The 18,019-nt window shown below is 42.8% G+C and overlaps 1 protein-coding gene across 4 annotated transcripts in view; it reads right to left on the reverse strand.

Annotated features, from left to right (window-relative positions):
* Nucleotides 1-700: 700 nt before the first annotated feature.
* The window catches only part of MYB (MYB proto-oncogene, transcription factor), a 35,383-nt gene continuing 18,064 nt past the window's right edge, over nucleotides 701-18,019 (reverse strand). For all 4 annotated transcript variants that reach the window (XM_002714835.6, XM_002714837.6, XM_089332643.1 and 1 more), the window contains 6 exons: nucleotides 17,757-17,899; nucleotides 16,566-16,680; nucleotides 16,351-16,476; nucleotides 15,735-15,845; nucleotides 13,439-13,546; nucleotides 701-2,062 (listed from right to left, as the gene is read on the reverse strand). In XM_002714835.6, the coding sequence (XP_002714881.1) occupies nucleotides 1,946-2,062; nucleotides 13,439-13,546; nucleotides 15,735-15,845; nucleotides 16,351-16,476; nucleotides 16,566-16,680; nucleotides 17,757-17,899 (720 nt within the window). In that variant the 3' untranslated portion in view covers nucleotides 701-1,945. The remainder of the gene's footprint in view (nucleotides 2,063-13,438; nucleotides 13,547-15,734; nucleotides 15,846-16,350; nucleotides 16,477-16,565; nucleotides 16,681-17,756; nucleotides 17,900-18,019) is intronic.

Below are 18,019 nucleotides of genomic sequence, written 5' to 3' on the forward strand. Positions count from 1 at the left end.
GAGAGGAAACAGGGCGGCTGCAGGAGATGGAATAGCACTGGGACAGAGATGGAATAGCACTGGGACAAGAGCAGAGCTGAGAGACAGAGCCAGGAGAGATGCGGCTGTAAAACACAGAGTGGACGGAACGGACACCTCGGGATGCCTAGAGGGCTGACCGAGGAGGTTCGCATCTGGGGGCTCCCTGGCCCTCTGCCTTCTGGTTGGGCTCTGCCTGAGCAAAGGTTGGAGCCATAGGGCAAGGATAACCCTTGGTTCTTTGTGTGGTCTCCTTGGGCGGCAGTGCACCTGCCAAAGGTAACTGTTCCTCTCAAGGGCTCCCCCATTTTTCTGACTGCCCCCCTTGATGGGGCAGTATCCTCTAGGCCTGCATTCACGTGCACATGTCCTACCCAGTGGCCTTCTACACACTGCCCACATCCAAGTACCAGTACACTGTTGAAATGAACTCTCCTCCCACTAACCCAACTCAAATGCTGCTGGAACCCTAATGGATGCATTCTGGAAGATTCCTCCCAACTACTTTGTGAACCATTTAAGGTGGTTTGCTTCTTCTTTCTCCATAGAATTGACTCTTGGCTTCTTCACGTGAAGTTCGGATGGTGCACAAATTATTCTGAGAGGGAAGGGCTTTGAGTTTGCTTCATTTTCTTAAAAGTATGACTATCATATGCAAACACAAGGAAGAGAAAAATCAAAAGTAAGTAAAATAAGGGCACAGCTTTATTTCGCTACAAGGCAGTAAGTACACTGTCATACCACAAGTTCAGTGCTGGCCATCTTGCACCAAATGTTCTTAAGGCAGCAACTGGCTGTTGACCCCAGTCTCTGTCTCCCAGCTGCGAACACAGGATCCATGCAGCAGTTCTGAGACTCTACACTTAGAAACCATGGGGGCTGCTGATCCAACTCAGAACCCCTGCATTACAGAACAGTCAGGCTGAACCCACAACAAAACATAGGACATGAACAACATAGATCTCCCAAAAAAAGAAGTGCAATGCATGCTTTTATAAACCAACAATAACGAAAAAAAAAAAAAAAAAGACGCGCGTGCATACACACACACACACACACACACTCACATACATTCAACAACAAATGCAAAATCTCCCAAATAAGTTTTCCAATGTATTACAAAAGGAAAAAAAGTATGTATATAAAAAATAAAAAAGTCTGAAATACTAGTGCATAGTCAATTACCTAACACCAAGTTTCTTTTCTTTCCATTCAAGCTCTACTGCCCCTCTGATACTAGCAGCATGTCTACAGGCTAAAACCATAGCAGCAAAAACACATTTTTCATTTGGCATTTACAAAATTAAATTACTGAATAAAAATATAATTTTTTATAAAACTATTTCATACAGTAATAATTTTTAAAGCAAGCTAACAAAAAACTCATAAAATGGTTGAGCACAGTAAATGTACCTCCAATGTTATTAACCATAAATGAGCATTTACAATCGCCATTAATTGTCCCATGGTATTTAGCCAACATTTATAGTAATGCTTTGACTGATTGTTAAAAATCTATGCCTATGTTTAGTGATTGAGAAAAGTGAAATACTGGAGTACCTTTTGTGTATAAAATTTCAGAAAAACTCATCACAGGAAAAAATACTGATCTGCTGGATTCTCTAAAAATACAGATAAATCATTTTATGTTTTTTTTAAAAAAATCTGCATTAAGATATTAACAACTGGTTACAATTCATTACCTAATAATTTAGGTAAGACTGTTATTTATTTTTAAAAATCATTTTAGTTGGGTGAAATCCAATAAGATTTGATCCAACTAAATGCACTTGGTGCTGCTCTCAACTGTTGTACCACAACAAAAATAGGTTCTTCTCCCATTCATGAAAAGTTTCATGTTGAGGAATGGAATATCCCAAGTCAACTTGAAGTGTTCTGAAAACCATAATGCTTTTCTGGCAACGTCTCACATGACCAGAGTCCGGGCCGAGAACGCATTCACATATTTACGAGGCTGGCCGGAGGCTGTCATCTGATCTTCTGTCTTCCCGCAGGATGCAGGTTCCCAGGCACCGCTACAAGGCTAACGGGGCAAAAGAAATGGCAAAGTGAGGCCAGGAAGCACATACCGTCGTCCACACAGGAACTCCCGACCCGAGCTGGGAGCAGGGTCTGCATAAGAAATGCTGACTCCTATATGGAAATGGTTGACCTTGGGACTACTTAGTTTTCAAAAGGATTCAACATGCTTACAAAATAAATAGAAGACAATAAGCTTTCGAAAAGTCAGAGAGTTCATGGTGAAATAAAAATAAAAATGTGACAAAACACTTGTCACACACAAAGTATAGTGTCCTAGCCAGATGTCAACCTCCAGTTTGACTCTGAGCTTTCCATGCGTCGAGGCAGATAGGGAGACAGAAACAAAAGCAGACAGGAGATTCGGTGCACCTAAGCTCAAAACAAAACCAGTGGCTTGGTAAAAGCACTGCTCCTCTCATTGACAACTTTGAAGAGGGATTATTTACCATGGGATGAAAGAATAAGCAAGCTTCTTGCTCTCCAGGCAAAATGAACCCATGTGTCAGAACAGGTAGAGTGTCAAAGATTGTGTGTGCAGGTACTGGTGCCATGTGCTGGTGAACAGGTTTCGGTGTGGCCGGCGGAATGGGACACTGAGGGCAATGCTGCCAAAGCAGGACAAGGACAGGCAGGTTGGAAAGGCAGGAGTGAAATCCAGGAGAAGTAGCAGGAAAGAGAAAGGAAGCTGCCATGTGTACATCGCTGGTGGGAGGGACTGGGAGAAAGAGGAAAGCACACAGCGGGTGATGACACCCTATAGCAAGCCCTTCTGTGTGCCACCCACGATGCGGAGTGGTGCACATGTCTCAGCTCATTTCCCTCTCGCACAAAACACCTGGCCATAGCTGTGATTCACTCCCCTATTGTACAGGCCAGGCAATTTGAAAGGAAGAGAGAATTTAGGCAACACCCTTCAAACAATGATGCAGCAAGAATTTGAACTCTGCTCCGTACAAGATGCTGTTTCCATGGGAGTTCTTGTCAGGAACAGCACAAGAAAATCAGTGGGAAGCTGGGGGGTTAGGGCGCCTGGGGATTGGCATCCAGGAAGAGGCGTTGAATCGGGGCAGGGCAGTTATCAGACTGTTTAGCAAAGGGGTCTGATACTTCCGAATGAACATCGTATCGGTGGGGTGCTGGAGCTCCCTCTCCCCATGGCTGGAACAAAGTCCCAGCCACATGTCTGCGGTGTCATTTTCATGTTCTAGTTTCCGAATTTTCCTAGGACACAAAGCCAGCTTCTTAGCGTGCACCATCTCCCACTGATATAATGGCACTGTCCAAATACATAGGTTTACTCTGAAAGCACAGAGGCTCAACATAGAACTTGAAATCCCACACAGCAAGATGGATTTGCCTACTATTTCCCCAGGAACTGTGTATCGCAAAAATGACAAAGTTGAGTGGCGCTCTGACACAAAGCCACGTTTAACACTTTCCTAAACAAGATCACCAGGGTAATTATAGCATTTTTTGAAATAGTTCTGAATAACTGATGTTTCCCTAGATTCCAGCATGTGGATTAAATAGGCATAGTTCACTTCTGTGCATCTGCCCATCTAAATTCCAGATTATAGTTATACATGTTGCTGCGAAAATTTGCTAAACAGTCTAATGACTGCACTGAAATGATACCTTGACCAAGAAACCAATTTAAAAAATTGGGGAGGAGTGGGCATTTGTCACAATGGTTAAGCTGCTGTGGACCATCCTGGAGTGTCAAGGTTTGAGTCCCAGCTCAGTTCCTGTTTGTGGCTTCCTGCTAATGTGGCTAATGTGAACCTGGGGAGGTAGCAGAAAATGACCCAAAGTGAGTTTTCGCCTAGCCCTGGCTGTTTTTGGGCATCAGGGAGTGAAGCAGTAGATGGGAGATTTCTATCTGTCTCTGTCTCTTTGCCTTTCAAATAAAATAAATATTCATTAAGACATAAAGCTTAATGTTATCTTCTCAGTTCCTGAGCCTGTGTTAGTGGGCACTGTGGCAACGTGACCAATAAAGTCTACTCTGAAAGCGGATGGTTTAACATGGCGGACCTTGCAGGAAAGGATTACGTAGTGCTTGCTTGGAAGCAGTAACCTGATGCACAAAGGACAAAGAACATGGATTTTAAAGAACCAGTGACTAAAGAGGGAGCAGAATGAAACAGTCCATAATTAATATCTTACGTGGAAATTTACAGTTTACCTAAGGATACACACATGCGCGCGTGCACACACACACACACACACACACACGATGCATACTTTGAAACAAATGGAGGGGAAAGGGGAATGAAAATGAGAATGAAGACAGCAGGGAGGAGCAAGGGAGACAGGATGGTCTCTGTTTTTCTCTGATTAAGAATTTTTTTATGTAGCTGGGCTTCGATGAATATATTATTACATTTCTAAATGTGCAAATTGAGTGTTTCAAAAATACCATTAAAGTCATCTTTTGTCTGCATTTACCATGCCTCCTGGTAAAAAGTCAAGTTCTTATCCTTCGTACTCAGGTAGACTCAGAATTCGCAAAGTCTGTTGCAGAGAATCAAATACTATCATTACTGACTTAATGCATTTTCTGCTTAAAATGCTACTGCATTTCTGTAGACACCTCCACACGGCTCCTCGCTTTTTACATGTCTGACTCTTCCTCCTGGGCCAGGTAGTTAACATGAGATCAATGTAAATAAGGTACCACATATTTTTAATAAGTATATTGAGAGAACTTTTCAAAGACACAGCTTCTCCTGAATCAAAACAATTTAGCAAGAAACACACCCCCGTCACTGAAATGTCCAAATTCCTGAAAGCACCCTGGGGCATATAAGCCCAGAAGCTCACAGCCTAAGGTGGACACAATGACTTGGGCCACCTGATTCTCCCAGCACTATGAACACCAGGATGCAGTAGCCACTGTGTGTCTGGGTGCACAGGAACAGGAGGGCCAGCAAGTGCCAGTGTGGCAGCTCCTCCGAGCTGGGGGAACACAAAGCGGGCCTATCTCACAACAGTGAAGGCAGCCAATAGACCTACCTGAGAAAGTCCAGGAAGATCAGGGGGTAGAGCCCCCGGCCCGGGTGGGGAAAAGAAAGGTCCCTTTCTCCCTTCTTACCTCGAAGCCCTGGGGCCCTATTCCAACTTTGCAAGCAGACAGAGCAGTTTTGACAAAAGAGGATTAAATGTCTTTGTGCTGGAAGAATATGCTCGAACACTGTCATGCACATCTTTGGGCATCCTCCTTGTTCTTTTATCCAAATGCTAGTTGCATTTATACTAAAGAAGCGATCAGAATTACGGATTTCTGCATCTGAATTCTTGTTCAATTACCAACCCACCGTGCTGTGGCAGACACGTCACTCCAGCCTAATTCACCTGGGCATTAATAATCCTACCCATACATCCTCCTCCTCTTGCCGGGAGTCGTCTTGCTTATCCTGTAATGTGCCTTTAATTGCCTCTGGGCAGAAGTGAACTACAAACTGTCTGTCAAATCCTTAACTAGGATATCCTGCTAAAGCACTTTAGATAAATACTCAGATCCGTTGCAGAAAACAGAAGAAATATGATGAGACCAGATCATGTCCATAGGTGGTTTTCTGTCAGGATTTCATTCTCTTCACATTTAGAATCTGAATAGATTTTTTTTAAATCATGTTGTACAACTACTATTATTATATTCACAGAGTGACTTCACACAGTATCTGTTGACATCAAAAGTCTTGGCAAAATCTTTGTCTAAAAATTTGCAGATGTAATCAGAAACTCATATAAACCCCTAAAACCAAATAACTCATGAGATTGTACTGTGCTTTTAATCTTTTTGAAAATAATAAGCAGATGAGAGTGGCACCAGGAGTAAGCAGTAAGAATTCTCTGATTATTCCATTGAACCCGTGTGAAGAAAATTCTTCCCCTTGGCGAAAATTCTAAGTCCCAAAGAGACACCTTTTAAAAATGCATCAGTAATAAGAGACAATAAAGAAATTTTCAGGTATCTTAAAACTCAAGGATGAACTAGAGCTGAAATATTGCTAAGGTAAAGGCACTGGTTACCAGAGTCCTTCCCCAGTAAATGCTTCCAGCAGATCAACTAAATACTTTCAGCTTGAGGGTTGCTATCTCCTCATAGGAAAGACTTTTAAAGTGAAAGGCGGAGGGGGTGGCTGACAGTTGCCTAGCCCACCTGTGCTCGCCCTTCCCAAGGCTGAATGAAGTCGCCTTTAAATTAAGATGACCCTTTCTCGAATTTGGGGTCCACCCCAGGTGTCTCCAGAGAGCTCATCAACTTGCATGCTCACAGACTTCCCAGCATTTATATCACATGGCCTAGGGCGTCACAATATTTTGGAAGAACAACTCTTCCTCTGCTCCCATATTAGTTCCAGACTATTAAGATGAGGACAAGAGCCAAACTGTTCTAAAGCAATTCTATCTGTGCCCTCTTTCCACTCCTGGGAAGATTGTATCTCCAAGTGTTTATTCTAAGTGTCACCAAACAAAACAAATGAAAAACGCCTGTCTTGTAATGTCTGGGGCAGAATATTCTGACTCCCAGCTCAACAGATCTTCCCCCTTCATTTAATCTTTCTCAGGTCAACCCAAAACCTGTGCGGAGAAACTCTACTGAATGTATAACGTCAATTGAAAGCAGGTCACTGCAATGCTAAAGACAGCGAGGTTAAATCTTGCCCTGGTAAGCAGGAAAAAAAAGTGACCAAAAGGGAGAAGCAAATGAGTGCAGAGACGTCCAGGGGGCCAGACCAATGTGCTGGATTAAGAAAGGCTCGGAGCGCTCCCTATCACACGTACTCTGTCACGTGGGTTTTATTACGCCAACACACGTGTTTCTGTGCAACAAAAAGGCAGAGAAAACCGGTCAGCTATTTCATTTCCATAACATCACAGGCCTGGCAACCTGAACTGCAAGGGCTGCGTTGAATCAGGTCTTCTGGTGACCCAGTGACACAGTTCTGCAAGAGTGGCACAAGGAATGTCATGTTAGAGGAAGCAACATACCACAGTGCGCGAGACCCAGCTGCCGGCGAGGCCCCCTTGCCTGGGCTTCCTAGGACAGGGATTGTGAAGCGGCTGCTTCACGTTCAAGGCTGCAGCTGTGCACTGGTGAGGATGCCGCCACCCTGAATGCTATGTGCTATGCACGCGAACTTCATAGCAACCTGTGTGATGACGAGTGCCGGCTCTGCCACGGTCCCTACTTACAGGCAAGAGCCATTTAATTCATTTCATGAATCAGAGTCACGCAAACAGAAAATGGAGGCACGTCGAACCCAGGTGCCACCGACTGCATGCAAACTTCTTACACTTCTCAGCAATTCCTATCATGCAACAAGGGTTGGCTTCAATTTTTGAAAAATCTAACATATCACAAACAAGTCATATAAGGAGAAGGGCAATCCCAAACCCGTGAAACCAAAAGGCCGAGGGGAAGGTGAGTTTCAGTCCCTACCGACAATACTTGAAAATTCTTTGATCCTGTGCAAATGTGTTTGAGTAATAATGGTTTGAGAAATTTATTTAAATTAAGCTTACTGTTTAAAAAAAAAAAAAAAAAAAAAAAAAAAGCTTGGCCGTGACAAGCCAAGTCAGGAAATTAAAATTTAAGGCTGTCATTCTGTGGTTAGAAAAAAGAGGAAAGTGAGTACAATGCACATGAACACATCTCTTACACTCGAGTTTTAAATAGGAATAAAAGGAAATTATAATTTAAGAGAAAAATACAGAAGTTCAGAAGGCTTGTAACTTATGGTTTCAGGTCTACCGATAAAAGTGTCTACTGTAAGAAATGTTTATTAGCATAATGCGTTTATTTCACCACTGCAAGCAGATTGAGAAAAGGAGGCAGCTCTTTTCTCCTTGCAGAGGGAGCTGTATATGTGTGTGTGTCTGTTTGCCTCAGTCTTTCTTGGTAATTTCTGAACAGGCAGAATCCAGGGCCAGGCAGCTGGCTCAGTGGTTAAGAAACCGCTCAGGATGCCCACATCCCATAATGGAGTGCCTGGGTTCCTGTCCCAGCTCTGCTCTCTATTTGAGCTTCTGGTTAACGCCTTGGGAGACAACAGCAGGTGATGGCTCAAGAGTAACTGGGTCCCTGCCTCCCTAGTGGGAGACCTGGACTGAGTTCCCAGTTGCTGGCTTTGGTCTGGCCCAGCCCTATTGTTGCAGGCATTTGGGGAGTGAACCTGTGCATAGGAGTTCACTACCTCTGTTTCACTGCCTTTCAAATACATACAATTTATGAATTAATTTATTAAAAATCTAAAGGCATTTCACAGTGAATCTGCCTTCTCTAGGTTGAAGGCTTCGGTTGTTTCCTCAATTGGGATCACTTTGTAAGCTAGGCTGAGCACTGACAAGGATACAATGTGAAAAATCTCCATGAGCCACGTGAAAGACACAAATATCAAAAGCGTCTCAGAGCTGTTGTATTATAAGAATACCTTGGTTGAGCTTACCATTTAAAATTAAAGCAACTTAAAGAGGAAGACAAAGAGAAGGAGGAGAAGGAAGAAAAAGGAGTAAACCCCAACAATTATAAGATCAAATTCTTTTGGGAAAAAGATTAAGCATGCATAATTTAAAAACACAGTGTAACATAATTGCACATATGGCCAATAAAAGTCTCAACATAAGGCTCTATTAAAGTTAAATAAATTTAACCTATTTATAAATTATAGACTAGGCCATATGTGGAAAGTTCTGAGTTGTTAAAATTCATTGTATCTCAATGACAACCCATGCAGCCAAGGGCACACGGAGCAAGCACCTTGGTTGTTTTCTACACTGCATCTCCCACCAAAAGGATTCAAAGCACCTTGAGGAAATGGCGAATTCCAAGAAGAGAGTTCTAAGAACATCGGCTATTAAATTAAAGCAACTGAAATAAAATTGCAAATTCAGGTCTTCTATAGTACCAGGCACATTTCAAGCGCTCAAAAGCCATATCTGACCAGCAGCTATCATACTGCATGTGTCCATCGTTGCAGGAGCTCAGCGGGACACCCCTGGTCTAGAGGTTAAAAGATTTAGGAGACTCAACCTCATACAGTTTGTGAAACTGTTTCGATGTTGACCAAACAAATAATAAAAAGATTTTTTTATTAATGGGAACAGTTAAATATTCCCTGGGAATCAGAATATCCTTAAGAACTTACTGTTAATAATGTATGATAACTGTATTTGCTTATATAAGAAAAAGTCAGTTTTAGAGATAGATCTGAAAGCACATAAGAATAAAGTTATAGTGTCTGGAATTTAATTACTTTGGAAAAAACCAGATGAATAAATATGGCAAAATGTTAATAACTGTTAAATGAGAACACTGTATATTTTCTGGGCTTCTACATGTTTGCAAGTTGTCTTAATTAAATGTTAAACATATAGACTCTTGTATTTGCAATTTTAAAATATCAAAATTTATACATAGTTATATAAAAGCATGCACATGAATATATACATTAGAAGTAAAACCACAAGGGGCCAGTATGTAGGCCTCTAAAACAATAATAATTTCTTTGTCTAAAATGTATTGCCAAATACGACTCAATGGTGTACTAGAAGACACAGATGAATAAAACAGGGCTACTTCTTAACTTTAAATTTCAATCAAATAGAATATGAATATATTGACAGAGTTCCATACACATTATTTTTTTTCAAACTTAGAAGCATTAAGCAATTTCTGGTAAAATCCTGGACAACCTATTTTTCATAAATACTGACATTTTTGCCAACTTTTATATAATATATATTTTATTTCAGTACTATGTTCACTTCCAAGTGGTTTCATCTAAATACCATCTGGTGAGGCCAAAAGCTATTAGGATTCAATTTTAGGAAAATAACCAGAGGTTTTCAACGTACATAATAATAACTGTCCCCAAACACATTTACATGTTTGCTCTTTGAAATTTAGGACAAAGTTTTTCAATTCTACTATAAATGCAGGCTGGGTCCCAGGAAGGGTTACACCATCTATGTTAAACTTAACCTTGTGTAGAGAACTAATAGCACCGGTCCAGCCTTACAGTCTGGAAACCAAAGTAATTCAGGAGGGAAAGAAACACAAAGAAAGGGCTTTCCTTCTGGACCCAGGATCAACTAGGAATAACAATTTTTTTAATGCTTATTTATTTTCATCTACTTGAGTGGAGGGGAGAAAGGAAGAGAGATAGGGAGAGAGCGAGAGTGTGTGTGAGAGAGAGAGAGAGATTATGCACTGGTTCATTCCCCAAGTACTGGAACAACTGGGACTGGTCAGGCTGAAGCCAAGAGCCCTGAACTCTAGCTGGGTCTCCTACATGGCTAGTGGGGACCCAAGTACTTGGACCAACACCTACTGCTCCCAGGAGGCATGAACAGGAAGCTAGATTTGAAGCAGAGAGGCTCAGATGGAACCAGCACTCTGATAAGGGATGATGACGTCACAAGTGTTGGCCCAACCCACTACTCCAGGACACCCACTCCCCAAACTCCAAGTAACATTGGAAATGGCTGCCCCTTGCATGGACACCCTACTAGTAGTCCCTTTTCTGTTTCCCTCTCATGCTTGGGTGGAATCCATTCTCTTCCTCCTCTCCCAGTCCTTTGTGTTATTGTGCATATTCTCCAAGTGGGACCTGCCCAAGCCTGGCTAACCTAGGATTATCTGATCATCAAACAGTACCACACTCCAGCCTCAACCACCCTTTATCAAGTGGCTGAGAGCTGAGAGAGGCCACAGGGGAAGAGTGTCAGTAAATTAATAAACAAATTGCGCCTGCCACCCTCCTGGCTGTATGAGCACTACTTTAAATATAAGGCGAAGTATCTCAAATACTTAACAAAGGGGTGTGGAGAGCAACTCAGACTAGACTGTTACTCGAATTAAGACTTATTCTATGCATCTGCTCTCCCACAATATGGCGCTGGGAGAGGAGGAAACAGCTTCTACACAGCTGCCTCCAGTTCAACCAATAAACAGCAGGACTTGCTCCTGATTGGAGGAGAGCAGCGTACTCGGCGTGTGGGTAGCAGAGTTGAGATTGGTGGAGGAGGACTATAAAGGAGGAGAGAGACAACATGCACCGGGGAATATCTATCTGAAGGAACACCTGTGCAGCCCCCGAGAGAGCCGGCCGGCCGGCGGTGTGCCGCTCCCCAGCGGAAGTGGGGAAAGTGGCAGGGGGAACCGCCCTTCCACGGAGGTGGAAGGGTCGGTAGCCAACCCGGGAAGAACCAGCAGCAAACCCGGGAAGGGCCGAGCAGACAAAAGAATAGCGCAGGGTCCTGTGTCATTCCTCCACGAAGAGGGGGATCGACAAGGGGTTTTAAGATTCTCACAGTTTGGAATGAGCAGACACATGACAGTGATGAGAAAACCCTTTAAAGGGATGGACAAGCTCTCAAAGGCTACTGCCCTCTCACAGTGCCTTTTATTTTAGAATTTGAAATGCAGACAGACAGACAGACACAGCTCTTATTTCCCCTGGTTCATTCCCCAAATACCCATCACAGCTGGGGCCCAGCCAGGTTGAAGCCAGAAGCCCAGAATTCAATCTGGATCTCCCATGTGGATGTCAAGGATCCAAGCCCTTGAGCCATTATCTGTGCCTCTGGGCATTAGCAGGAAGCTGGAATGGGGCGCACAGCTGACATTCTGATAGGGAATCAGGCACTGGTAGTGTCTTAACCACTGCACCAAATGCCCACCCTATGGTGGTGTCTCTAACTTACAGTATCAAATGTGACTCCACGTTCCTAAATCTAGGTTCTCCACCTGCTCCAAGGTTTATACAGCACAGCAGTGGGGAGGGCAGGGCTCTGCAGGTGGCTGGGTCTCAGGCTATTTAGTGTTGAGAGCTGTTTTAAATAGCTTTAAGGAGAAAATTTGCATTCCTGTTTACATTTGGCTCAGGATTAATTTGGAATTGCTGTATTTCACCAACACACACCCATTTAAGGGTTACCAGGGAAATCTCTTTTGATATTAAAACCTGACAGCAGATGCTCAGCTACAGATTAGCCTTACAACTTTCTTATTCTGAAAGTCAAATACATTGCAATTCTTCTCTGGTTAGCTAATTTCAAATTTCATTTAAAATCTAAGCAGTGTCTGGGCATAAAAAATTGGGGGTTGGTGTCATGGTGCCGAGGGTAAAGCCGTCGCCTACGATGCAAGCATCCCATGTGGGCACTGGTTTGAGAACTGGCTGCTGTACTTCTCATCCAGCTCCCTGCTAATGGCCTAGGAGGGCATCAGAAGATGGCCCGAGTGCTTGTGCCCCCACTCACGTGGGAGACTCAGAAAAAGCTCCTGGCTCCTGGCTTCGGACCCACCCAGCTCCAACCATTGCAGTCATTTGGGGAGTGGGCCAGCAGATGGAAGGCCTCCCTCTCTTTCTGTCTGTCCCTCCTCTGTTTCTCTGTGACTGTGCCTTTCAAATAAAAAAATAATAAAAAATTTGAAACAAAAATGTAAAATAAAAAAAATCACTATTTATTTGAAAGGCAGAGCAACAGAGAGAGAGACAGAGAGAGAGAGATCTTCCATCTGCTGGTTCACTTCCTAACTGGCCACAACAGCCAGGGCTAGGCCAAGCTCTCAGATGGATGGCAGGGGCCCAAGTACTTGAACCATTTTTCTCTGCTTTCCCAGGATCATTAGTAGGGAACTAGATGGAAAATGGAGCAGCCAGGCCTTGAACTGGTGACCAATATGGGGACACCAGGGTTGCAACTTGCAGCTGAACACACTGCACCACAAACGCTGGCCCCCAAAAAGTAAACTTCTAAAAATATTTAGAATCTGAAGAGATAGACATGTCATATATAACTTTAGTCTCAGCCACAGTAAGAAATGTTCTCTTCTATCATACTTTGGGCACCAGCTCTCAAAAATGTGCAGTATGTCTCATATGAGCAGCAACAAAGAATTATGGGATATTTGATACAACAAGTTACTTAAAAGCATCACTCCTCTATGTATAAAATGTTAAACAAACAAACAAAATGAGTTGGGCATTAAGGCCTAATGGTTAGGACACCCATGTCCTATAGTGGAGAGCCTGGGTATGGCTCCTGGTGCAGGCTCCTGACTCCAGCTTCCTGCTAACGCAGAACCCGGGAGGCAGTGGTGATGGCTCACGTAGCTGGATCTCTGCCATTCAGTGGGAGATCCAGGTTGAGTTCCCATCTCGCAGCTTCAGCCAACCGTAGATGTTGCAGGCATTTGAGGAGTGAAGCAGCAGATGGGAACTTTCTCTGTCTCTGTCTGTCTCCCTTTAAATAAATGCATTTCTTGATTTGAGTTACAACATGTTAAAACAACAATAACAGTGCAAGATGACAGCTTTTTAGTAAATGAATTTTAAGAGACCAATGTTGGAACAGTAATTACCTGCAAGGGACTGGCCAGGGACCTGTTTTTAGGTACAGTAAATGCTTTCAGGACATTGTCTTCATCCTCTGATACTGGTGTCATTAAAACGGAACTTGTAAGAATATTCTAAAGGGAAAGGGAATAATTTGGAATTAAATGAGGTTAGATAACGTGGCAGGCGACACAGTTCTGACACAGTACAGAGCAGATGACTACCAGATGACAACAGTACAGGAAAGAGGAAGGATCTGCCAGAGATTCTCTTCCTCATGGGTGAAAAGAACTGAACTATGCACTAAACCCTAATCCCCATGTGGCAAATATCACCAAAACAAAAAACTTCTAAGTATGCGTACAGCAGGCATTCAGACGGCAACTGCCCAATGAATTTAGAAATACTTGCTTTTTAAAATAAATGCGGGCCGGCGCCGCGGCTCACTAGGCTAATCCTCCGCCTTGCAGCGCCGGCACACCGGGTTCTAGTCCCGGTCGGGGCGCCGGAATCTGTCCCGGTTGCCCCTCTTCCAGGCCAGCTCTCTGCTGTGGCCCGGGAGTGCAGTGGAGGATGGCCCAAGTACTTGGGCCCTGCACCCCATGGGAGACCAGGAGAAGCACCTGGCTCCTGCCATCGGATCAGCGCAGTGCGCCGGCCGCAGTGCGCTGGCCGCGGCGGCCATTGGAGGGTGAACCAACGGCAAAGGAAGACCTTTCCCTCTGTCTCTCCCTCTCACTGTCCACTCTGCCTGTCAAAAAATAAAAATAAAAAAACAAATGATTTGCTGAGCTCTAGAAAGAGAACTTTTTATTTCATATATTGGTACAGAAGTATCTCAGAGATACAAATTAACAGCAGTTTAGTATAACGGCGAGAAGTACAAAATGTAGAACCAGACTTTCTCAGTCCCAACCCAGCACCCCCACTTACTGGGTGTATCATCTTATGCAAGCAACTCCGCCTCTCTGTGGGTCAGTTTCCCAGTTGGTTTAATGGAAATGGTAATGTGACCAACGGGCTGCTGTGAGGGCTAAACGGATTAATTCACCTAAAGCCTTTACAACATGACTAAGCACGCAGTCCATGCTGAATAAATATTAGCAATTTGATTAGCTCGATTTCTCCATAAGACTTAGGAAAGGGAAACCCATCACAAATTACAAACTTTTTTTAAAGATTTATTTATTTGAAAATCAGAGTCATACAGAGAGGGAGGAGAGACACAGAGTGAGAGAGAGAGAGAGAAGAGAGAGAGAGAGAGGTCTTCCATCTACTGGTTCACTCCCCAATTGGCCGCAACGGCCAGAGCTGCGCCGATCCGAAGCCAGGAGCCAGGAGCTTCCTCTGGGTCTCCCATGCGGGTGCACGGGCCCAAGGATTTGGGCCACCTTCTACTGCTTTCCCAGGCCATAGCAGAGAGCTGGATCAGAAGTGAAGCAGCCGGGTCTCAAACCGGCGCCCATATGGGACGCTGGTGCTTCAGGCCAGGGCGTTAACCTGCTACGCCACAGTGCCGGCCCCATAAATTACAAACTTTAAAAGTTGTGGTAACCAATGCAATGTATTATTCAGTATAATACTGGGCATCTACCCTAGACCCCTCAGTTGGCACAGTGCTAGACTGTATATAAAACCAAACAAGAGGCAACTTAACAAGAAGGAAATACTTCATTCAGAAGACGGAAAAATTAAAGAAAAGTGGAAAAATTAACTTTCTACTATCATGAAAATACTCATGCAATAGATTTTTTTAAGCAGCAAAGACTCAAATCATAAGAAAACAAATCATGAAAAACTCTGTAGTGAATCAGGATCTGTTTCCAAAATGTAAACTCTCAGCTTTATACTTACATTAATAAAAGCAAGAGACAATCTTTAGAAATAAGATGCATTAAAGACTGAGTGCTGGGGGCCCATGTGGTGGCATTGCGGGTAAAGCTGCTGCCTGTAGAACTGGCATTCTATACAGGTGCTGGTTCAAGTCCTGGCTGCTCTACTTCCGATCCACTCCTTGCTAATGCACCTGGGAAAGCAGTGGAAGATGGCCCAAGTGCTTGGGACCCTGCAGCCACCTGGGGAACCCAGAAGAAGCTCCTAACTCCTGGTTTCAGCCTGGCCCAACCTTGGCCTTTGCAGCCATCTGGGGAGAGAACCAGCGGATGAAAGATTTTTCTCTCTGCCTTTCCCTCTTTGTGTCTCTGCTTTTCAAATAAATAAATAAATCTTAAAAAAAAAAAAAAAAAAGTGAGTGCTGAAACCACAATGGGCCCATATGCCACACACAGGAGCTAGGGGCTCCTGGACTTGGTGTATACTTACTGGTGCATCTGCCACAGGTGATGCCTGAGGGAACAGCTGGGCATTTAGACTGTCCCCTTCCCAGTGACTGGAGCAGAAGAAGTTTCCTGCTTTATCAGTCGGAGACTCCACCTGAATACAATCAAGAAGAGATCTGTTATTCCTACAACTTGAATTTCCCAGAAACATTTACTCTCCAGTGTGGATTTCTGACCAGTCTCTCAAGCACTCATCTTTTCATGCAAAGAAATTCAAGATATGTTACATCTAACCTGTTGGAAATGCCTCTTGCCAGTTCCCTAAAGCTGCAATCCTTGCAGATTAGATCCCTTTCTTTAGTACCAGGAATTAAAGATCCCACTATTTTAATGTAATTCCAGTTTTCCATGGCATCGAAAAATGAAGTATCTGTCTAACCTTTATCTAACATGAGTGATTTAAAAAAATAGAATAAAAAGATGCTTCCCTGTTTTTCCTTAATCCTCTCTATCATCTTTTCTGTCCAAACGTCTGGCCATGGCTTGAGCTGCACACTGTAAGACACTCCCGTGCGGAGAGCGCTGTGAACACAGGGCTAAGGCCAGGTGTGCGTCAAGCAGCAGAGTCACGGGCCTTCTTCCCAATACCCCGTGCTTACCTCTTGCTTGATTTTCTTCAGCAGAGGTGGTCCACCTTCTGGAAATTCGGCAACAATTCCAGACTCATCAGATTCCTGTTTGATCACATCCTGTAGGTCTTCCACGAGGTGAGAGGGTGTCTGAGGCTGAAGGACAGAGGGGGGATTTTTCATCAGCGGGAGATTCCTGTCTGTGGGTATAGGCCAGCTCACCCCAGACTGTTTCGGAAACTTACTAGCATCTTCAGGGGACCGTATTTAATTTCTTGAGCTGCAAGTGCATGTTTGAACGGTGTAGGAGTTCTTGGAGAGCTTTCTAGGACTGACCTTTTGATCGCTGGAGTTCTAAAACTTTAAAAAGAAAATACGCAGTGGCTCAAATAACAAACTTTTCATTGCTCCACCTGTTAAACTTCCTATTTTTCCACTGAAAACAATCAACACTGTTATTGACATGGAATTGGGTATGTTGATCAATCATATGTACTCATTAAGAAAAATATGTACATAACATACTAGCAAATATTTCATAATATGACACCCCTAAGACTAAGAGTATAAAACTATTTTTCATCTTTCCTTAATGGGGCTTAATGTGGTAACCACAGGTGTATATAATGACCCCAAGCACTGTGAATTGTTTTCAATGACATAACAATGTTATCTATTTGTTCAAACAGGGGTCCATATGATAAAATATGTTAACCTTTTAAAATTTAGTTTTTGTACTTAAAAATAATTAAGACAATGTTTTTTTCCCAAAAGTTTCTTATGATTTGCACTATCATTTCTTTGAATCAGTTAAGACTTTATCAAATAAAAATGACAGCTAATCCATCTCTTGGCTCTTAATCATATAATATTTCTGGGGATGCCAGAAGAGAGGTCCTATATATATATATATATATACATACATGCATATATATATATAGATTAAAAATATTAACAAAGTAAAGGATCATACTCATTCTTGTTCTGAAGCTTATAATCAGAGGGGAAAGGAGTCTGAAAATCTTTGTTTTCAATGTGATGAAAAGGGTTACTGAATGAACAGATAAACAGGAAAGTAATATGAAAACCACCTTTGTGTGTATATAAATATATATATGTATAAAGTTTTAGAGTGAAAAACAAGAGGTAATTCATATATATAAAAGGTAATATAATCTATATAAAGTAATTTAATATATATACAGGAAATTTTAGAGTGAAAGATGAAAGGTAATTTAATTTATCCTCACACCGTCTGCCTCTAGGTAGCTGTAACACGTGCAGGCCAGGCAGATTCAGTGTGGAAATATACACAACCACATACAAGCGTATGTAAAACTGTACATGGAGAAGTGGGTCTGACATCAAGGGAGGACGTTCCATTAGTTACCCATAAGCGAATACGACACAGTTTTATTTTTGATGCAAGGACTTACATAGCATTCTCCTTTTGAGTTTTCACAGTCTGGTCTTTATGAAATGGCGTTGTAACAGTCAATTTGTGACCACTGAGAGGGGTCGAAGTTAAAGAAGGCATTTCCAAGTCTAAGTTTTCGTGGTTACTGGAAGTGTTTAAGAACTAAATATGGAAGGAAAATACTTCAATTAAACAGTAATTTTTTATTCATTCCAATTTAAAAATTACAGCTAGAAAAGTATTCAATATGTTTTACTGACCCACAATATAATATAATAAAGA

Source organism: Oryctolagus cuniculus, chromosome 5, assembly GCF_051225735.1.
Source record: "Oryctolagus cuniculus isolate XC-2025 breed Fujian yellow rabbit chromosome 5, ASM5122573v1, whole genome shotgun sequence".
In the NCBI taxonomy this organism is placed as follows: Eukaryota; Metazoa; Chordata; class Mammalia; order Lagomorpha; family Leporidae; genus Oryctolagus; species Oryctolagus cuniculus.